At 39.8% G+C, this 23,751-nt stretch overlaps 1 protein-coding gene across 1 annotated transcript in view; it reads left to right on the forward strand.

Moving 5' to 3' along the window:
• METTL16 (methyltransferase 16, RNA N6-adenosine) overlaps positions 1–23,751 on the forward strand; it is a 47,576-nt gene that overhangs the window by 8,975 nt on the left and 14,850 nt on the right. The window contains exons 4-7 of the mRNA XM_069089632.1: positions 12,173–12,372; positions 14,686–14,826; positions 15,354–15,469; positions 17,783–17,925. Of these exons, the coding sequence (XP_068945733.1) occupies positions 12,173–12,372; positions 14,686–14,826; positions 15,354–15,469; positions 17,783–17,925 (600 nt within the window). The remainder of the gene's footprint in view (positions 1–12,172; positions 12,373–14,685; positions 14,827–15,353; positions 15,470–17,782; positions 17,926–23,751) is intronic.

Consider the following 23,751-nt stretch of genomic DNA (forward strand, 5'->3'; position numbering starts at 1 on the left):
GAAGGGGGAAGGGATAGACAGTTAGGGTAATGTGTATGCCTCATAAATTGTAGACACCTGATTTGTGGCCATAAGTAAACTTGGAAGTGGTCTGACTTTTCCTACAGTGGAGAAAGGACTGAGGGTTTGCAGTTGGCCTTCAGCTCCTGTCTGTGCCCCTTGCTTGCATTTGGGCAGTTTAGAAGGTTCCCCAAGTTGCCTGGTTTGTGCTTCTCTAGATATTAACTGTTCATAGCCGTTCTTCCTTTTGACAAAGGAATTCTGATGTCAATAGGATGGTAAGACATACTTTCACATCACAGATTTATTTAGATTAAAGCAATTGATGGGTATTCCAAGACTGAAAGAAGAAAAAAAAGTAAATGAACATTTCTAGATTTTTCAGCTGCTTAATTTCAGATCGAAAAAAATGAGACTGTGGCTTAGAATAAACCATACAATTAAAACCTTTAACATTAGAATGTGTTACTCTGAACTACAAGAAAAAAATAATATATTTTGAACAGTTTTTTTTTACCCTCATTCACTTCTAGCCTTTTCCTTTTTGGGAATGCTCCTTTTCCAAGGCTTTCTGGGAATAAAAAACACAACAGAGATATCTGATGTGAATCATTGATTCTATAGGAACTTTTTATATTCTTTCTCTAACCTGCTTTGCTGACATAGCTGATCCCTTGATGGACCGAGGTTTCAGCTTATTCGTTACCTTCAGCTTTAAAGGTAGCTGCACATTGAGCAGTTCAGAGAAACAGAATTCATTACCTTTTTTTTTTAAGCAATCAGGGTTAAGTAACTTGCTCAAGGTTACACGGCCAGTCATTTCTGGGTGTGGTGCTGTGTCTGAGCCCGGGATCTGATCTCCAGGTCCTCCCAACACTGGAGCCTGTGCTCTTACTCGCTGAGCCACCTGGCCGCCCCTAAGCAATTGGGGTTAAGTAACTTGCTCAAGGTTACACGGCCAGGTGTTTCTGGGTGGGTGCTAAGTGTCTGAGCCCGGGATTCGATCTCCAGGTCGTTCTGACACTGGAGCAGGTACTCTTACTTGTTGTGCTACCTGGCCGCCCCTACTTTTTTTTTTTTTTAAAGCAATTGGGGTTAAGTAACTTGCTCAAGGTTACACGGCCAGTTATTTTGTGTGGGTGCTAAGAATTCATTACTTCTTTCCAAAGTCACTGCAGCTGCATTTTTCTCTGTTCATGGAATCACCATCCTTTATTACCTAAGCCCAAGGCTCTAGAAACAGTTTAGATTTCTTCTCCTTTTACTTTCTGCATGTAATCAGTTGCCGGATCTTTCAGATTTTCACTTTACACTCAGCTTGTCTCTCCTTCTCTGTTCCCTGCTATATCTGAGTTCAGGACTGGGGCCTTTTACGCCTGGGTTATCTGTCCAGTGGAACAAGAGTACTTTTCCTCAAGCATAGTTTTCTTTATGTCACATCCCAGCTCAAATTTTTAAAAAGTGATTCCTGAATGCAGTTCAGCCTGGCATTTAAGGATTTCCAGGTCCTAGTCTTCCTTTCTAGCCTAATTTCTATTGGTCTGTGTCTCTCTCTTCCTCTAAAATTATCTTATTCACTGTTCTATGAACATACTCAGTGCTTTTCCACCTTTTATTCCCATTATGTTTAAATCCCCCCACCATCTCTGCCTTTTGAAAGCCTCCCTTTCCTAAAAGTCCAACCTCAACTATTGCATTTTTGATGAAGCCTTTCCTGATTTCTCTTCTGCACCTAAACTGGAAGTGATTGCTTCCGCCCCATCATAGTACTTTCTCTTCATCTTCATACCTCTCTCCTGTCACTTAATGTTCTGTTCTGTGTCATGTTTATTTATGTACTTACCTGATTTTGCCACCAGATTGTAAGCTTTTTGAGGGAAGACACTTGTTTCTTAGTCATTGTTCTTTTTAAAAAAAATTTATTTACTTTTACTTTATAACATTTAGTTCCACAATCCATTGAGTTTTAAATCCCCTTCCCCTCCCATGATGGCATGCAATCAAATATAAGATCTACAGATACCTTCGCATTAAACATTAGTCAGGTTGTAAAGAAGGATTATAACCGATGGAGTGAACGATGGGAAAGAAGAAACAAAACAAAACAAAAAAAGAGAGAGCAAGTAGTTTGTTTCCGTCTGCATTCAGACTCTGTAGCTCTTTCTCTGGGTGTGGACAGCCCTTTCCACCATCAGTCTTTTGGAGTTGTCTTATAACCTTACACTGCTGAGAGGATCCCAGTCTATCAAAGTTAGCCGTCACACATACAATGTGTCTGTAATAGTGTAGAAACTTCTGGTTCTGCTCTCCTCACTCAGCATCAGTTTATATAAATCTCTTCAGGTTATTATGAAGTCCGTCATCTTTGCCACCACAAAAAGAGCTGCTATAAATATTTTTGTACATATGGGTCCTTTTCCCACTTCTATGATCTCTTTGGAATACAGCCCTAGAAGTGGTATTGCTGGGTCAAAGGGTATGCACTTTTTTTTTTTTTTTGCTTTTTGGAGAGCAATTGGGGTTAAGTGACTTGCCCAAGGTCACATGGCTAGTAAATGTTAAGTGTCTGAGGCCATATTTGAACTCAGGTCTTCCTGATTTCAGGGTTGGTGCTCTATTCACTGCCCACCTAGTCACCCCTTATGCACTTTTTTATAACTCATTGGGCATAGTTCCAGATTACTCTCCAGAATGGTTGGATTATCACCACTCCACCAACAGTGCATTAGTGTTACAATTTTTCCACATCCTCTCCAGCACTTGTAATTTTCCTGTTTTGCCATCTTAACCAATCTGACCAGTGAGATATGGTACCTCAGAGTTGTTTTGATTTGCATTTCTCTAATCAGTAGTGATTTAGAGCATCTTTTCATATACTTAAAGATATCTTTAATTTCTTCCTCTGAAAACTGCCTGTTCATATCCTTTGACCATTTATCAGTTTGGGAATGGCTTGTATTCTTATAGATTTCACTCAGCTCTCTATATATATTAGAAATGAGGCCTCAGAGACACTGGTTTAAAAATTCTTTCTTAATTTTCCACTAATTTTCCTCCTAATCTTGGTTACATTGGCTTTATTTGTACAAAAATTTTTCAACTTAATGTAATCAAAATTATCCAATTTGCATTTTGTCATAAAATTTGTTTGGTCATAAAATCTTCCCTTCTCCATAAATCTGACAGGTAAACTATTCTTTGCTTTCCCAGATTGCTTAGAGTATCAGCCTTTATACCTAGATCATGTACCCCTTAGTCATTGTTCTAATCCCTGTAGTGCTCAGCTCAGGGCTTTGCACATAGTAGGTATAGGAAATATTTCTTGAATTGAATTTATTACTTTTTTAACCTGCATGTCATTTGAATGAATAGCCAACTGAAATACAAAAGTTTCATATTATTAGAGTTTCAGAAGGAACTGTCTGTAAAACTACTTCTTTTTCTTTTTTTTGAGAGGTCCTGGTATTTTGTTTCTTTAAATAAGCTACAAGCATTCCCCAGCACTGAGTTCTGTGGTGTGTGCCATCTGAATCAGCTCAGATGACCTGCATAAGTATGGGAGACTCTTTATGCATCTGGAAAGGGATAGGAAGCTTTCAGGCACCTGTAAGAAGAGGAGTAGGGATGCCTGGAGCAGTTTGTAGGACTGAAGGGCAAGCAGAGAATGAGAAGCTGGCCATCCTGGATGGTGAGGGGACTGACTCCTATCCCTAACCAGCTATTCCACAAAGACTCCACTGAACAAATTCATGACCTTGGTTCCAAGGAGGGATGAGAGGATGGACTGGACACTTCACTGTGGCCCAGGCCTCACTGTGCGGGGGAGAGAATGTAGCCAATGCTTTGTTCATTGTGATTTTATAGAATCCTTGCCACACACACACACACAAATGTGGGCACACATTGAAATTTTTTGTGCAAATGTGTGTTTCCTGTGGATTAAATAGTGGAGAATAGAATGTTGGCATGTTAAACACTAGAGACCATACACTGAAAATGACATTTCCTTGCGTAAGAAAGCTATAATTTTAGGTGTTTTAGTGAGGATTTTTGTCCAGAAGTTCAGTAATATCTTGAATTAAATATAAAGTAAGATAGGTAAAAAGATGCCATTTCAGTTACAGAATTGATCAGAAGGATTCTTTCAAACACAGGCCTGTCCAGAGGAGTGCTGAGATACTTCTGACCCAGGGTGGCTCTTTTTCCTGTCATAAAGAATTCATTTGATTGTGCAAACCTTTATTGAGTGCCTGCCATGTGCTGAAGATGCTATGGAACTTGGCTGGGTGCATGAGCTCACAGATGGGGGGCTCCTGCCAGATGACCCCTGGTGCCCTGTTGGGCCTGTGGAAATCTCAGTCCCACCATAAATCCCCATCAGAGGCTTCCCTAGGCAGTGGAGGCCTTCCCCAGATCTTTGATTGTTTCTTGGTTCAGGTTGTCTGCCTGATGTTACCTGTCACTCACTGTATCCTCAGTTGCCTCCCTTTCCCTTTCCTTTTCCCTGCGTTACAGTTCTTGGTCCTTTACACCATTCCTGATTGCAGGCCATTGCAGGTAATTGGTTGCAGCCCAATATGCCTAGCATATTTAGCATGTCTAGCAGTCTTTCTATTGCTATTTAGGCTACCTTAGAGTTTAATTATTTGGAGATCGTAGCATCTCCTTATTTGTGGTGTTATAGCACCACTGGAATAATCTGTTAAAAGGTGGGATTTTGTGGAGAGTAGCAGTTTGGGATTATTCTAAGTGCTGCACAATTTTCCAGATATAATCCCTGCCATGGTGGAAGTGAGGATTGGCCTGCAGTTTATCATTGTTCACAAAGGTTCTTCTCACGTCGAATTGTCTCTGGGCTTCAGGCAAACTGTGTGTATCTGGAAATGGAAGGAAGGGACATGGGGGAAAGGGCAGCCCTGTGGAGCTCTGGATGATGCTGGACAACTTAGATACCAAGCTCATCTGGGGAACCTGCTACCCCCTTTGGTTGAGGTACCCTAGATTCACTAAGCCTCCCAGTACAAAGTTAGCAGGTTATTGGACTTTCCAGCCTTATGTGTACCCACTGTATATAGAATCCTGAGGTCAGAGCCCATCTCTTGTGACCTTTTACTTTGGGTATGAGTCTGAGTCTCCTCACAGTACCCATTGCCCAATGCCTCAGAATCAACAAGAAAAGAAAAAAAATTATAGGTACTTAACAGTGATTTCACAGGAAAGACATGGCAGTGGAATCAGTAACATTCAATTCTTGTCACATGTTCTATATTTACAGTTAAGGGGGGGTGCAGGCTAAGTCAAGGGTTGTTTTAGCTTCCAGGAGTTCCCCTAGCATCTTTCATGGCCAGGAAAGTTGTTCCTCCTGTCAAGCCTCCTGTTTCCTAGTGCATTAAACCCAACCCCCTCATTCTTTGTGGGCCTGTACTATTTGTGGCGACTGAGAACGTAATCATTTCACATTTTGAATATTTGTCACTTTCTTCATTGCTTGACAACCCACTAGTCCTCTAGAAGAGGTAGTAGCTTCATTCTTTGGGGAGGAAGGTGGGGAGCATGGGGCAAAGAAAAAAAAATTTCTCTTTTAAATGAGGCATAATGGCTGACTGGTCTAGTATAGACCTGAAAGCTCTTCATTTGCTGGAGATCTGAAAGGAGTGTGTTACAAGTGTGACTGACTGTAGCAGTTAAGTTTTGAGTCTTTGAGCTTGTTGACAGGAAGGAATGATGACTCATGGGGACATCTCTTACAGTTCACCTAGGGGACCTTCCCCGCCAACTGTGGGAAAGATAGGAGGGTATTGTCTACTGACCCCACCTCTGAAGCTTTTTTTAGTGTCTCCAAGGATTGTTTAATGCAGTTTGACAGCTACCATTTTTAGCTCCATAGTGATCATTTGATGAACTGAAGCCAGTGCCTGGGGTGGGTGGATGAGGCCAGGGATCTGAGAGTGGCCTTGGCTTATGACTTGGGGTACTGTTTCCACTGTATTATAGTGATTGTCATATCTTCCTTGGATAACAGAAATGCAAATTGCCTACAGGCACCTCCATATTGATAGTATTGTATATATTTACTAAAACAAATCCTTAATTTTTAAATAAAACCTTTTGTTTTTATTTCACCTAAATTTCCTTCTCTGTCCCTTCACTTCCCTCCTCCAATAAAACTATCACTTATCACAAAGAAATTTTTTTTAAAGAAAAGAGGACAGAGAAAAAAAATCAACAAATTAGACCAATATATTTTTAAAAATCTGAATATATGCAGTATTCCATACTTGTGGACCTCTCACCATTGGAGTGGGTTGGGAATGTTTTCTCATATTTCTGCTTTAGGGCATGCAAAGCTAGTCCTCTTAAGGAAATACTGATTCTATTGACAGTAAGTTAATTTGTGACAAATAAGCAATAGAGATTGATTCTAGCTAACTTTAGTTCCTTTGCTTCTGTTACTTAAATGTGATAAAAGGTTTCTTCAAACCCAAAAATGACCTATCATAATTACCAGGCTTGGTCCCGAAGGAAAGTTGAGAAAATATATTTTCATTGCAGAAGTGGGGGACTCTGGGGGTAGAATGTTGTTAGGCGTAGTCAGTGGGATATTTGATTTTGCTGAGTGAAAGAGGATAAAAATATGCTGTAACAAGGCATCCATAGAAAGAAAATGGAAGTCCTGTTTGTAGGTAGTTGGACTATGGGGTCTTCATTTGATAAAAACACTTCACATTCTACTGCTGCTGTTAGGTGGTTGGAATTTGTCCCACAGAAAGACAGGTTTTAAGTATTACAATAGTATCCTCATTTTCTTGGAAGGGGAAAATGATGCACATTTTGGAATTGAAGCCCAGGGATTGGTGGTGCTTTGTTTATTTTTAGTCCTTTGTCTTCAGTTATTGGGATAATTGTGAGAGACCAGCCTTAGTAGTTAGCACCAGCCTCTGTCTGCTAAGTGCTTTGTACTTTGTGGTATTTGGAGTGTATTTCTTTGCTAATAAATAGTGTGCAGTGTTTCCAAACAATCCAGGGTGAATGTATCTCTATGTAGGCTTTCCCTGAATGGTAAGAATGATCTCTATATAAACAGTGGTTTGGAGTTGAGGAACTAGGGAAGCCTTAATCACATTGCTGTTAGTGTCAACCCACATGTCTCATGAAACAGGGTAATTAATGCTTAAGTGCTTCAGGGTTATCTTTAGGTGACTGCTGTCACTCTTGGAAGTATTGCCAGGCTTCATTCACTTCAGCAGTATCTGGCTGGTTGCTTCTTGCCATAGGAGGCCAGCTGATCCACACTGGCATTTTCAGATCTGTTTTCTGGCATGATCTGTGCCTATTTTTGTTCTTCCCAGCTCCCTCCTCTCCCAAACACAACTATTCTTGAATGTAGGGCCATCTGTACTGAGCTTGACTAACGAAAGACCTTTGAATATCTGAATGTGCTTTACTCTGAGGAGCAGGGCTGCAGTGTGCTAGGGTAATGGGGGAGAGAGGTGATTCGGATGGTGGGGAAGGCCAACCTCTCTTGTAAACGTGCCTTAATTACTGGCTTAAAAATAAGCTGGTCCAGTTTAGTTCATTATTTTCCCTAGAGTACATGATGTTTCATCTTTCCTAGAAGAGACATTTATAGGAAGACTTCACACTTTCAAGCATCACAGGGTCACATTTAATCATTTGTGACCTTGAGGAGAGACTCTTCTGGTGATGAAATGATAGCTGAGTAAGGGAGAAGACTGAGTTCATAGCCTATAGACAGAGCTATCTTTAATTGAACGGTTAAACTAGAAAGAAGAGGATAATAATTTTTCTCCTTCCTTTCTCTTTCGTTGGTGGTGAATTAAAGACCAGTCCAGAGAAACCTAATCTAATTGGGACCCATTTTCTATGTGGCCAAGGAAGGTCCATTTGATTTTTACCTTGCCAGTTTATGAGGATTTGGGGGTGAGGCCTGGATTGTCTTGGTTTAAGAAAATGCTCTTTTTTAGTGATCATTCTGCATTGTCTCAGAAATTGAACCTAATTTTGCTTTGCTCTCCTGTAATGACTCACTTAATCACTTGCTTGATTGAGCTGTGTGGGTGTTGAGGTATAAAAAGATTCGGAGATTTTACAGTCTTTTTTTTTCCTGCAGAGTTGGTTGAGGAGCACCTGCTTTCACCAAGTTCACACTCATCCTTTTTCTTTTGTCTTTATTATAACTTCTTACAAAGCCTCAGTAGATGGGCGGGGGCAGGTATCTGAAAAAATGTGTTGTACTTCTTTTATTGGGACTTTTATATTCTGCCTCTGAAGAGTATTCCCCAAAGTGTTGCACTGCAGAAATGCGAACTCCTTGTTGACTTTGAGGTGGTGGGAGAACCGCGAGACAGGCAGTTGGCTGTCTTTCTTTTGTTAGGCCTTTTGTTCTATTTATGACCAATTAAAGTGATAAGTTCTTTTGTAGAAGATAAAGGATTTTTTAAAAATTCTAAATTTGACATGTTTAATCCTTCAACAATAATTGGCTTTTTATTTGGATTTTCTTTTATTTGCTTATTGTAGGAGATAATGAGGTTGAGTAATAGCTTGGGGTGCCATTGTAGGCCAAATGAAGTACATTTCTTTTACTGTTCTTGCACAAAGGTATACCTAGTGAGTTAATCCTGCAGGCCTTTCTTTCCATATATAAACACATGGCCCTGAAGGCTTTTGACCACAGAGAAAATGCCATTGGCCCATCTTATTCAGCTACTCAGCTGATACCACAGAGGAGTCTCTTTTTCATTGAAAATTAACATTATATTTTGGTAGGTTTCATAACTTTTTATTGCTGTATCATTTTACCTCACTCCTTGGGATTTTTCTACTTTTAATTCAGGGTTGAACAAAGGTTTGGCCCCTTGTTCTGTTACTTTAGGTGTGAAATCAGATTTGAGGTGATTGTAGCATATTTAAATGATGTGGGAACCCAAAGACTCCCCTTTTCTCTCCATGGCAAAATCTTTGAGTATCTGGATCATCTGATTGCTAGGAGAGTCTCAGTTACTCTTTTAAGCAGATTCAATTGTATTTGACTATGTGCCTGCCCAGGGGAAGGTGGTGACTTTAATATTTTTTTCTTTTTTACTTTTTAATCTTCCCACAATATCATAAGAAGCAGACATAGATGAGATACCTCCACATGAACAGTTTGATGATTTTGGATAGTTTTATAATAGGTTTCATTAATCTGTGTTTTTTTGGTTTTGTTTTCTGTCTATACTCTGCTCCTCTCCCTAGTATACCTGTAAATGTACCTCCTAGAATCTATTTTTCTCATTTTAAAAGTGTTTCATTGCTGTATTTTTTTTTAATAATCATAGTTACCCTCAGTATCCCTCCCCTTCCCAGAGATCCATCCTGTAAAACAAATAGTATTTTTTTAAAGACAAAAAAAGAAAGAGGAAAAATCAATATAACTGATCAGTGCCTCAAAAAAGGTCTGAAAACACATGCAACCCTTGTGGGTCTCTTGCCTTATAAAGCAGTGGCGTAGATGGGAAGTCTCTTCTTGACTTTCTCCCTTTAAGATTTTCTTATTCTTTTTATAGCTTTGCAACATTGGCTTTGGGGTTTTTAATGTTTTTTTTTAGGTTTACATGGTATTCATCCCATTTTGTCATTCGTATTCTTGGCTCTGCTTCCTCCTCTCTGGTCCGTTCATATAGATCTTTTGTGTGCTTCTCTGTATTTATCACATTTATTATTTCTTACATGTTAATCATATTGCTTCACATTCATGTACCAGTTTGTTTAGCCCATCCCTAATCAGAGAGTGGCTGCTTTATTTCTAATTCTTTGCTGTCACCAAAAATGCTGCTATAAATGTTTTGGTGTGTATGAGCACTTCTTATTGGTGGCCTCCTTGGAGTATAAGGCTAGTAGTAATGGACTCTGTGGGTCAAAGAGTTTGGATATTTATATTTGCATAATTCTAAATGATTTTCCAAACTGGTTTTACTGATAAACAGCTCCACCAGCAAAGTACTAGTGCTTGTTATACCACAACTCTTCCTTCTTTGACTCTTTGCACCTTTGCTAGTTCACAGAATGCGAGGTCTAAAACCTGTGTTATTTTGGTGTTCATTTCTCTTGTTATTAGTGATTTGGAGCATTCTTTCATATGGTTGTGAATAGTTTGCAATTCTTTGAGAACTGTTCACATCTTTTGACCACTTGTCTATTGGTACCCCTAGTATCTTAACAGTAACTGCTTTCTTCAATAATTGTGACCATCCTGAATGTCCTCGTGTCATTCCTTAGAAACAAAGCCAGGACCTCTCTTGAGCTTGTTTTTTTGGGGCCCAGTATCTTTGAAAACTTCCCATGACCACATTTGCACTACTCCCCCTTTTCCTTCCCCTCAGTGTTAGTTCTTTAAAACCACCACTCTGGATAATGTCATTCACTTTAATGCCTTGTAAGAAAGAGATTCAAAATTTATTTTTACAGTCTATATGAATGCATCATACAGATTCATAGCCTTGTTCACTTTCCTCTCATTTCAAACATATTAACATAACCATCATTCAGGATATTTTAAAATGCCACTACATGGAGAGTGGACAGTGGGGGAGATACAAAGATCTGGTGTGCCAGTACAAAGGTCTAAAAGTGGTTTGTGGTGAGCAATACTCAGCTGGTGGGGGGTACAGTTGAAGGAAGCCTTGATGAAGTCCATTTTGTGTTGGGCTTTAAAGGTAGGGGGAAAACATTTTATGTATATTGTATGAGGTAAGACTGGAGGTAGGAGAGAATAGACCTTGTTTGGGGAAATTGTGGCCAAATTTGACTATGTTAAAACCATTTATTACTTTTAAGTATAGCACTTTAAATTCAGCACACATTTTTTAAAGTGCCAGCTGGGTTACAGAGACAAAAATGAATAGGCCCTATTCTCAAGGAACTTGTATTCTTTTTTTGTCCTATTTTATACTACTTTAAAAAAAATCATCTTTGACATTCCAGTATACTACCACTTACGCAATACCACGTTGTTGTTGTTCAGTTCAGTCATTCTAACTCTGCTTGACTCCATAGACTTTTGTCCATGGGGTTTTCTTGGTAAAGATCCTAAAGTGGTTTGCCATTTCCTTCTCCAGTGTGCTCCCATTTAACAGGTGAGGAACTGAGGCAGTAGGGGTTAAGTGACTTGCCCAGAGTCACAGAGCTAATAAGTATGAGACTGTATTTGAATTCAGATCTTTCTGACTCCAAGCCCAGTGCTCTATCCATGCCTGGCTGCCGCATAGGGCTGCTTTTTTTAGATGTCATCAGACATCAGGAGAGTGAAAGATAGGGCATTACTGAAATGATCATTAAAATCTTGTTTTATAATTATTTACCATTTTTGCTTATTTTCTGCCCGTCCATTTTCAGAAACATCTATTTCTGGGTCACTGTTCTTTTGAAATTAGTATACATGTCTATAATGCATATATTATGTAAAACTCTCGTTATGAAATTAGAGAATTCTACAATATTAGAGGAACTTTAGTGATCATCTAGTTTACTGCCCTCATTTTAGTGAGGAGGAAACCAAGGTTTCACCAGATTAAGGTGAAAGGCTTGCAATCCAAGCCCTTGCTTAAGATAAAGATTATTTGGTGAATAGAAGCTAGATGGTGTAGTGGATTGCATGCTGGGCTTGGAGCCAGGAAAACTTGAGGTCAGATGTGATTGCAGATACTTCCTGGCTGTGTGTGCTTGAGCAAGTCACTTTAACCTTTGCCTCAGTTTCTTTATCTGTAAAATGGGGTTAATAATAGCACCTACTTTGCAGACTTGTTGTGAAGATCAAGATATTTGTAAACTGCTTAGCATAATAATAGATTGGTGATTTCTGATTTAAGTGCCTTTTAAATTTGTCAGGGTGCTAAGTGCTGTGGGGCATGATTTAGACCAGGCCTCAGTGGACCTAAGCTGTATGCCAGAGGATTTCCTCTACATACAAAGGATCCTCTGCATTTTTTGAGGACCACCCTTGTATCCTTTGGCACATTGCACGAAGCCTGAGGGCTTGGGGCCTTGGGGCACAGGTTGTGCAGGCCTGATTTAGACAGACATCTGTAAGGAAAATTCCAAGGGCTATGGTAATAAGTGTGATGAACCTGACTGATAGCCATTTTTCTGCATCTTTCTTCCCCCCCCCCAGTCTTAACTTCAAGGACCCCGAAGCTGTCCGAGCTTTGACTTGCACTCTCTTGAAGGAGGACTTTGGGCTTTCCATTGATATCCCATTGGAAAGACTCATTCCTACAGTTCCTCTGCGACTCAACTACATCCACTGGGTGGAAGATCTGATTGGCCCTTGGGACCAGGCCAGGAGTGCCCTCCGCCGAGGGATTGACATCGGTATCACCTCTTCTTTTCTGTTCTTGCTTGGAGATTTCATACAGTGTTTCTTTTACCAGCTTCTCTGCTAAGTGTTTGTTAAAGAAATTGACCATTGAGATCTCTCTTCAGTAATGACACTTGGGCTTTTCTTGCCATTGACTTTAGTTGAGCAGACACATGAGATTCTAAAACAAAAGCCTTGAGATTAAAGATGAGAAACTTGGTGGTTTATCTACTTTCTCATTTTCCTTATTGGTTTGAACATTTGTTGTCCTTTACTATGTTCTTGGGATTTAGATTCACAGAAAGAAGTCCAGTTGGAATTTTAGCAGGATGTACGTACATTTACTAAAATATCTCCTGGGCCTGTAAAAGTAATCTTTCAGGACTCTTTGGATGATTGTTTGTGTAGAATATTTAAATTAAAGTAGAACTAGTGAAATTATATGGTACATCAGTTGAACTTTGCTTATTTGCTTTATGAGCATTTTATAAGCATTTACATTTCAGAAGACCTCCAAGGTGAATTAGTTTCAGGAGGAATTAGTAGAGGGTGATAGAGATAAGGCAAAATATATTGTCCATTTGTCATTTCCAGTTCAATCCTCTAATTTACCTTTTTCTCCTTTAACTTGTTCTGGTCCTTTCTAGGAAAGCTTGATTAAAGAACTTTAAAATTCTTTTTTAAATATAGAATTACTATTGGAAATCAGTCTCTGACAGGCAAGTGGTTCTTACCTCATTAACTTTGAAATAGGGTTACATTAAGCCAGATGGATGTGCCACATTCATTGTAGATGACCGATTTCCCAAATTTGCAGTAAACTTGAAGATCTTGGCCTCTGGGTTTGATTTTAATCATACCTCAGACCCTCTACCTCCATCATGAGGGAAAGCCAGCCTGCAGGATGTGTTTTTCAGCTGTTTCTATAAAACGCATTGTGGGGGACAGGGTGTAGAACAATATGGAAGAGGGCTACTTCGCTGAAATCAGATTTGGTCTAATTTAGGGTCCTATAATATTACTCCGAGGAAAAAGTGAATGTAGTTATTAAGAGAGAAATGTAGACTTTAAGCATTTGTTACATGTTTACCCACCCTCATCAAGCAGAGGTTGCTCTAACTCTGCAGATACAAACTTGCTATTTATTATTCCTTCCCTTTTCCCTTTGTTGCCTCCATTGGTCACCTCCATTAATTTGTTTCAGTTTTCTGGGAAGGATTAGAATATAAAACTCTAATATTAAGATTCAAGATATCTAGTACAATGTTTGTCTTTACATTTGTATTTACTATTGCAGAATATCCTATATTTGGAATTTCTCATATGTTTGTTTTTTGGAAGGGGCAAAGCAACTGGGGTTAAGTCACATGCCCAAGGTCACACAGCTACAAAGTGTCAGGTATCTGAGGCTGGATTTAAACTTGGGTCCTCCTGACTACAGGGCTGGTGCTCTGTTTACTGCGCCACCTAGCTGCCCTTTGGTTTTTTAATGGATGAGAGAAATTACTAAAAAGATGCACACTTAAGGCCATTTTTGTAATTGATTCCTAAGCCTTTTGGTTTTTTTCTTTGTGAGAACTAAAGTACAAATGGACACTTATACAAACCTTTGTGCCTCATTGCTGCTCTGAAGGGATTGGAATTAGTGACTACTAGTCATCTAGGCATTTGATACATTTGGCCTGAATTGATTTTTCTGAACTAAAGATCTTAGCTTTTCTAGTTCTAAATGATTTTAGATTTTTTTGAAGTCTAGCAGCCACTAGACAAGTTCTCTTTTATTTTTACAGATGATTTTGTTTCCTTCAGATATGTACTAACTAGACTGAGGAATCAGGTGTTCTTCATTTCATTTCACAAAAAAAAAAAATACATACCTTGGAAGATAATTGGTTTTGTTTGGAGGGTGAAATTTATGTTCATCTGGCTTGTGGTATTTGACCACTGTGGTACTTTAGCAAATACTATATCATTGATTTCCTTCATGGAAACGAGGTAATGTGTGAAAGTATAGCCCTTTTGTAAATCAACTTAATCTTTTTGAGTTTTGAGCTTTTTCATTCAGCCACCAGGTTATTTATGGAATGCCTACTATGTAACCTGAACGGTGAGAGGGTTACAAACTAGAAGACTGGGCTGTAGCCATCTCGACACTCATACAGTTTTGTTAAGGAAATAAAATTAATGCCTACAGACAACTAAAGAATAATACAAGGCATATTTTATTATTGTGTTGACGCATATAAATGTTTTAGAAGTTCAAAGAAGGAAATGTGTTCTCCAATAATTGTGTGTGTGTGTGTGTGTGTTGAATTTTATTTTGGTAGGTACAGGAGCATCTTGCATCTATCCTTTACTTGGAGCAACTCTCAATGGCTGGTATTTCCTTGCAACAGAAGTGGATGATATGTGCTTTAATTATGCTAAGAAAAATGTGGAACAGAATAATTTGTCTGATCTCATAAAAGGTATACTCCACAGAACAAATATCCTTTTTAAAAAAAAAACAACATCATTCAGTGCACCTTGTATGTACCTTTTTGCTTTTGTTCAGAGGTTGATGGCAATGTTTGGGTTTTGCCAAGGTGCGGGCCTGAGTGACTCTTCTTCCCAGATTGTGGCCACCCTGCACTTTGGCCCCCTAGAGAGGGCTCTGGGGCCCAGCCCAAGTCCTGTGGCTCTTTGAACTGGGCCTCTCTTTGAGCTTCAGTGACTATTGATTGAGCAACCACACAGTGCATGGACCTGGGCTATATTGAAGCATAAATCCCTAAAGGTGACTGAGGTGTCTTTTTCCTCCTGCCTGCTATGTGTATTAAAGGCTGTTAATATTCTTTTCCTTTTGTTCCAGGGACCTAAAGTCTCTTTTGTATAAACTGAGGGTACTTTTTTGATAGTGTTAAACATATGATAAGCGGAGACATTAAGCATGTTAATGAATCAATAGTGAGTTAATTGTTGCTCCATATCTTAAACATCCTGCTTTTTCTACCAGTGGTTAAAGTACCACAGAAGACACTCCTAATGGATGCTCTTAAAGAGGAATCTGAGATCATTTATGATTTTTGCATGTGCAACCCTCCCTTTTTTGCCAACCAGTTGGAAGCCAAGGTAGAGTATCTGCTGCACTAGAGAAACTGAATGTTTGTCTGGATTTGCCATATTTAACCGGGTGGGTTAGCAGTGAGAACAGTATTGGGCACATCAGGTGCTGCATTTCATTATGAAACATTGTACAGTATAACGTTTTCCCAAGGTTAATTATCGGGAAGACAGTGGCTCGTGCAAGCTGATAGACTTAACTCTACTACTGGCAACAGAATCAACTCCTGGGAGCTGGGGGCTGGGGCTGGGAGGGGAGGGGAGGGGATGGGAGGGGTTCTAGAACTTCTCTGGGTTTGAGGTTTTTTCCCTAGTCTTGTAGTTGCAGAGTTGAAAGAATGCTTAGCAAGACTTTGGCCCAAAATAGCTCAAATATTTCTACTTATTGAGTGAAAGAGTACAGAAGTAGAAGTTAACTTTCAGTATGCACTGTTTAATATTCTTGTTAAAAACAGGGTATGTGTGGTAGGCAGTGGAGCAGAGAAGCAGCTCTCCTCGCCATCACCTGTTGGACTTACTGAAATTGGGGACATTTCTAATTTAGACATTTTTTCCCCTCTAAAGCAATTTTCCAAGCAAATCAGCTTTGAAGGATGAACAGTAAGAAGGGGCACAAAAACCCCCCAAATACAGTAAAAGTCCATTAATTCAGTTGCTTACCAGATTCTAAATAAAATGAAATATTTGTACAGTGCTTTGCATAGTGCCTGACAAATAGTAGGCACTATTCAAATGCTAGCTGCAACTACTATTGCTACTACTATTATTATTGTTCTGAAGTAGTAAATATTATATAATAAGTCTCATGAGGAGGAAGGAGGTGAAGATGGTCCTTAAATTATCTGTGAGAGCAAATTATACCTTAGATGGATAATTTAGAAACAAAGAATATTGTATTTGCAAATCATTCTTGTCAATTAATCTGTTGGGACTTCTGTTAGGCATCATTATAGTGTGATTTACTCTATGTACTTAGAAAAGAAAAATGGAATCTTTTAAAAATCTGCCATTCAGACCAGCTTGCCATAGTTGGGCTGAATTAATAAAGTTTTATTTATGAAAATCCAAATGAATATTTGAATGCTTATTTTCAAAAAGATTCACTGAAATGTTTCTTTAAATAGCTGATTTTTATCCCATTTAGAGAATATTTTTTACCAAAAATTGACTTAAACATGCCTTATCTAGAATAAAATGATTTATCTTTTCAGGAAAATATGTCATGGATAACTGTACATTTTAGAAGCATTAAAGTATACTATAGTGATATTTTCTTGAAATATCAGTTGTGAATCCACTGAAAGTTGTTGGGACTGAGTTAGTTGTAGATTGTGGATTGTGTCTAACGTGTTCTCAAATAAATCTTTTTTGAATTAATTGATGATTGCTAGATTCAGTAAGTTTTTATGATGCAGTCAGAAGGTGTGATTTGCCCAGCCAAGTGATAGAGTATGACTCTATTTACTTCTTTACTCCCTAAGTTAATGCCTAGTAAGGGCATAAGTAAAGAAATAGTAAGTCAAGTTAAATGATTTGGGTTAAGAATAGGGAAGTTCACTCGGATGCATTTAGCTTATTGCCTGATCCTTGTATCCTTATAGCCCTGGCACACAGGGCCTCAATAAAATATTTAGTGAATGAATGAATTAGAGGGTCACTAACCATTTTATCAGGTGTATATGTATGTTTGTGTGTCTGTGTACCTATGTACATACATGGACTTTTTCTGTCTGGACTTTGATTCCATCTGTATGTGGACTTCCCAGTGTGGAAGCTCCTTCTGTTGGCACAAATGGACAGGTGATCTGTAATTGTTACAGAGAATGTACGGAGAAGTTAAAGTGACTTGCCGGTGGTTATGCAGCTGATGTGTGCCAGAGTCAGAGCTTGAACCCAGAGCTTTCTGATTTCCTAGGCAATCCCTTTAACTCTCCTAAAACATGCTGCTTCTTGAGACAGATACTTCTAAATTCATCATTTCTCTACTTTACCATGCTTCCACTGATATGTTTTTTTGTTAATGTCTGGGATGTAAAGCCAAGGACCTTGAATTTGAAACCTGGCTCTGTCACATAATGCCTTTGTAACCATGTGCAAATCATTTCCTCCCTGTTGTTCTTTGACAATGGTTTCTCTGTCTCTAAAATGAGGGGTTGACTTATGACCCCCAGGGTTCCTTACAGATTAGAGCCTGGGTTGGAAAAGGCGAATCAGTTTAGTATAATATTTTAGAAAGCTTGCTAATGGAAGGGGGGTTTTGGAGCAAGAATAGTTACATGTACCTAGGTTAGAAGTCTGAAATATCTTTTTTTTTCTCTCTAGGGAGTAAACTCTCGAAATCCTCGTAGACCTCCCCCAAGTTCTGTAAACACTGGGGGGATCACTGAAATCATGGCAGAAGGAGGTGAATTAGAATTTGTCAAAAGAATCATCCATGACAGTTTGCAGCTGAAGAAAAGACTGAGGTAAGTAGGCGAGGGAACCAAATCCAATTTCTTTTCTTTCTCTCCTATGATGGACTGAAAAATAACAAATGGAAAATAAGAATGTCTGACGAGACTCCTGCTCCTGCGCGTCCCTGAAGGGGGAAATGCCCCATGATGGGGCTGCTGACAGCAGCATTGTACTATTATGGAGCCAAACTGATTAAAGTATGTCTTTTGATTAGTAAACAGATGGACTCATCTCTTCCCCATGAGCCAAAATAGATTTGTTGCCCGGTCCTTGAAGCAATTTGTGTTCTTGGAATCAAGCTCACAAACAGTGACAGATGTGAGGACATTGAGCTGTCAAGAACTTAATGAAGGGAAACGGAGATCCCTCGCCAGCTTCCTAGGAGGGTTAAGGAGATCCCTTTTTCTGAGCTAATTATTGCGGACAGCACACCTGTCGTTAGGCAGTGAGAGGATATTCACAAAGAACCCTTTGCCTTGTTTGGTTTTTTGCCCTGCCACATGTGGTTGAAATGACAGACAGTGCAGGGCTCCCACCATCATGGTATGGCTGCAGAGGTGAGGAAGGGAGACCCCCCCATTTAAAGAAAATATAATGATGCCCTTTGTTTTCATCACATTTCATTTCTATGTATAGAGCGCTTACCCTGTCCATTGAAAATGCCCTTGTGACAAAGACTTTGAAAGAAGAAAGAAAAGAAAAATGGACCAGACTGCCTGCTGCCTGCCTTGGCCATCAGTTTAGCCTGTTGGGTCCAAGGCCCATGCTGCAACACCACCTCTTTGAGGAAGGGAAGGAGGGACATGGCCTCAATTCTTGAGGACAAAGCTTGGCTCATCATAATTCCATGGCATTCAGTTTCTTTTCTTTCCATTTCCATTGTCATGGTCATTGTATGTTATTGCCTGTCAGCTCATGACAGTCTTTCCCCACTCCTCTGAGTTCTTCATATTCCATTCCATTCATTCACTATAATTGGTTGAGCCATTCTTGAGTCAGTAGGCAACACCCAGTTTCAGGTTTATTTAAAATCATTTCTGTTTGGCAAGATTAGATTCTGTCCCAGAATCAACATATAATCTCATTAATTTCTTTAATATGAATTTAATTGAAATCTTCATGTCACATCTGTCTGTAAGTCTGTCACATATAATGGCTTAGATAGTAGAAGAGAAGACTATTCACAGGTGGATTGGGGTTGTTGATGCAAGAAGAGCATTAAGTGATGTTCTGACAGTGGGGAGAGCCAGGCAGGAGATACTAAAAGGAGGGCAGTAACAGTAAGGGGCTGTGAAACACTGTGCAGCCAGGTCAGCCAAGAACTTGTTTCTCTCTCTGTTCTCTTGTTAGGGGCTTCTAAAGACGCTAGGATTTCAGATCCTCAAGTGGTTCTAAAACAGCGTTGATTTCCAAGTTCCCAGCAAAGCTGCAGCTTACTTGGCTGCTTTCCTGAGGGGCAAAGGAGAATATCATTGTAGAGTGCCTGAGCCTCATCTCACAGCCCTCAGCCTGCTCTGAGTGTTTAGGCCCTGGTCTTGCAAAGGTTGTTCCCAGGCTGCTACCCTCTCAAACCTTATTCCAACATTAGAAGCATCACTTTTTTTTTTGTAGGTGATAAATGCAAAACTTTAAGAATGCTGATACAGCTCTCAGAACAGCTGAAGGATAGCACAGACTGAATGAAAAGCAGAAATAGATATTTGGTTGTGATTTTGGACTCCATAGCATCTTTGAAGAGTTTTTCAGTGTGAATTATGAAATCCAGTATATGAGAAGTTGGGCACACTTAAGTTTGTGATGGTGACAGCTAGGTTTCCAGTATCTTCATCTTTGTGCGCACAAGGAGAAGTTACTGATTTCTTTACCTAGGTCTCACCTGGAAACCTAAAAACAAAGGACCTGTTTTTAGGCCTTGGTGGGCCTAAAATTTAGGTAGGAAAGAAGGAAAAAGAAAAGTGGTAAAATCAAAGAGGAAGAAAAAAAGGAGAAGTTAAAGATAGATCTGTATGATGGTGGCGAATAAGGGAGCCATAGCAGCTTCAGGCCCCACATGGTTCCAAAGCCCTTTTATCTCAAGGAAGTGCTAGGAGACTCATCAGGAAAACCTTTGATTTTTAAAGGACTGGTATGAAAACTGCTTTTCTTTCTGAACCTCAGTTACCTTATTTCTAACAATTGTAGCTAGCATAATATCTTCCTTGCAGGGCAGTTGTAATATGAGTCAAATTAGATGCTGTATGAGAAGTACTTCATAAGTACAGAAGCACTTAGATAGAGTATTTGAAAGTTTACAAAATGCTGTCTTCCTAGTGGTATAGTGGGGACTTTAGCATGAGCGTCCAGATCTATAAAATGCTGGTCAGCCTCCTCAGTGAGGGGCAGAAAGGAGCTAAAACCTCCCAGAGGAGCTTGTAGGTTCCACCAATGTGTTGGAGAAGTAATTCAGGGCTCATGCAGTTTGGTCAGCTTAAGTACTTGACGACGAACATTTTACAGCTTTAGTTGTCTCATTCTGGCTAGAGAGGAGCAGACTTCATCCTCCCAGTCTTGAGGAAGGCCTGAGATGACACATCCGCTGTCATGCAGAGAGACTGGGAGGCCAGTCCCCTAAGCTGGAGCCAGTCCTTAATCACACACAACTTTCTTGTTACAGTCAGGGCAGTGGTGTTCATCTTCCTTAGAGATCCTTTTGCACATATAACTGTTTTTGGGTCATCTTTTCCTCTGTGTGCATCTTACTGCTTGGGTGGCATTAGGCAAGTAAATTAATTTCTCTGGGTCTTAGTTTCCTCACTGGCAGCAGTAAGGGGGTGGTACTAGGTGGTGTCTATAGCCCATCCTGCTCTAGAGCCGAGACCTTATGGAGTAAACCACATGCCTTACTTTTCTTGGGAAATGATCTTGTCTGGGCACCTGATCCTGTAGAAGACCTTGCTTAGTTGAAGTCCAGCAGCCTTTTTTGGTACCCTTACCTGGAACTAAATCAATCAGTTAATCAACAAACATTGATTGAGTGGTCTCTGTGTTCAAGGAGCTTATATTCTAATGAGAGAGACTACACATATACGTTGGCACAACTAGATGGCACAGTGGGTAGAGAGCTCTGGGCTTGGGAAAACCTTTACCAGCTGTGTGACCCTGGGCAAGTCAGTGTTGGTTTCCTCATCTGTAAAATGGGATTATTTTTCTCTGAGGATTATTTTGAGAAACAGATGAAGTAATAATTTTAAAGTGCTTAATCTAGTGTCTGGCACAGTTTGAATTATAAAAATGTTAGCTATTATCTACATATGCACATACATATTGCTGCTTGATTGCTGCTGTTTGTCCTTTGTTCTCAGAGAGAACTATATAACATCAGGAGCTGATATCTTGACTTGCAAGTGAATTAGATTTAAGTGAGAAAGGGCTTTGCAATGTCACCAGCCTTACTTTCTCCTTCAACGCCGTCAGATATGGATCAGGACACCTGGATGCAGTGGGGGACCTTGGCCTTTTCAAGCTAAGGTCTTTAAAGAACAGGTTTCAGTCTGACTGAGGCAGCGCCCATTCAGTGATTAAGGTGTAATAAAAAATGAGGCCAAGAATGGTCTCTTTAAAAAAAAAAAATCTGAGAGGTGAAGACCCTCAGAGTTTCTAGCCAAAACAGCCTATCTGGGCCCAAACAATGACCAAGTAGGACTTGGGCTGGATCCAGAATGATTTCAGGTTAAGGCTGGTCTTTAAAAGGAAAAACCAAAACAAAAAAGTTTCAGAGATTAAAATTTATATTCTCTTTGGGCAGAGCACTGGCAGTATAAGGGTGTGGAAACAGAAGAAAGGAAAGAGAAAGAAAGAAAGAAAGAAAGCCTTATCTATATGCATATACATATATATGTATGTACATGTAAATAGAGAAGACACTAGTAGTTTTCTTTGGGGGGGGGCGGTTAGGTGGGGGGAGACTTTCCTGAAGTCCTTCAGTAAGTCTTGAAGGAAGCCATAGATCTAAGAGGTAGAGGTGAAGGATGAGCCTATTCTAGGCACAGGACATCTGAAGATAGAGGAATAAAAAGTAGACCAGTACGGCTTAACCATAGACTCAGGTTAAATGCCCAATAGAGGATGTAGTGTGGTCCTAGAGGAGACAGAGAGCCAGCAGACTTGATTAAGGAGTGACTTGGTAGGACCTGCACTTTGGGGAAATTACTGTGGCAGTTGTGTGGGGGATGGATGTGAAGCAAGAGGAAAAATGAGGACCTCAGAATATGGTGGTTCAGTGAACATCCAGAATATGTGTATTTACTTACTTGTCAATTATATGCATGCACTTTTGTGCTAAAAATTGTTTTAAAAAGACATGCACATCCAGAGAAATTTAAAACGATGAGATAAAGATGAAATAATATCTGCTCTTAGAGCCAATGCTGGATTTTATTGAAGGGCTAGGTTAGAAGCAGGGAAGGATGATCAGTCCTGTGCTTTAGGAGAATCATTTTGGTTAATGTGTAGAAGATAGATTGGGGAGGGGAGATGACTGAGGCAGGAAGGCCCAGTACAAGGCTGTTAGAGAGAACTGACAAGGGTCTGAACTAGGGTGAGAGCTGTGTGGGAGAGAAGGGAAGGAGGCAGGAGGTGTGGAGGGATATGCAAGATGAAGAATGAGCAGTTGAGTCCAGTCTGGCCATCAGCAAGCATTAGTTCATAGCTTATAGTCACTGTGCTAAGCCCAGGGAATACAAAGGCAATCCCTACCTTCAAGGAGCTTATGTTCTAATGGGGAAAGACAACATATGAAAGGAAGCTGAAAAGGGGTAGTGGTGGAGGAGTGGGGAGATGAAGGCGTCCAGAGTAGAGAGCATTGTAGAGAAAGGCTTGGGCTTTTTCCTTAAAATAGGGATTCTGAGAGTAAATGGACAATTAGAGAAAGAGAGGTTGCAGCAGTGGAGGGTACTTCTAGTGTGTGAGTGAGGTTTCTGGGACATTGTAGAGAATGTTTGGGTGACTGGAAGGATAGTGGTCACCCTGACAATAGTAAGGAAGTTTGGGAGAGGATTGCTTTGGTGGGGAAAGATAATCAGATATCTGATTATCTCAGCCCACGCATGTGTTTCACTTTTCCTTCCCCCATCCACTGCCCCTTCACAAAAATGGTAGGAAGTAGAGCTCTTTGTCATTCTTCATTGCCCAAGAACGCATTGACCTTGTCCAAAAAATAGGTGTCTCATGCACTGCTTAGGCAGCAGTCTTCATTATCAGTCTAGACTCATGGTTGGTTACTATATTGGCCAGCATTCTTAAGTCTTTCAAAGTGGTCTTTACAGTGTTGCTGTTCTGGTTTTGCTCCCTTCACTTTTGATCACTTTATACAAGTCTTCCTGGGTTTTTCTGAAACCATCCTTTTCATCATTTCTTGCAACACAGTAATATTCATAGACCATGATATTGTTCAGCCATTCCCCTGTTGATAGGCACCTCCTTTGTTTCCAGTTGTATGCTTCTACAAAAAAGAGCTGCATAAATATGTTTGTCCATATGCATCCTTTGCCTTTTCCTTTGATTTCTTTAGGGCCATAGGTCCAAGGGGGTGTTGCTGGTTCAAATGGTATACACATTTGGGTGACTTTTTGGACTTTGTTTTCCTGAATGGCTGCATCAGTTCTCAGTCCCACCAACAGTAGTACTGGGTTTGTTTTCTCATAGCCCCTCCAGTGATTGTCATTTTCCTTTTTTTACCCACCTTGCCAGTCTGATGGATGTGAGCTCAAAGTAAAAAGTCAAAGTAACTTTAATTTTCATTTTGCTCATTATTAATGATTTAGAATGTTTTTTCACATAGTTGTTGAGAGCTTGGATCT

This window comes from Petaurus breviceps, unplaced genomic scaffold (assembly GCF_028583685.1).
Source record: "Petaurus breviceps papuanus isolate PSGF00001 unplaced genomic scaffold, PetGlider_PUasm1.0 186, whole genome shotgun sequence".
Classification (NCBI taxonomy): Eukaryota; Metazoa; Chordata; class Mammalia; order Diprotodontia; family Petauridae; genus Petaurus; species Petaurus breviceps.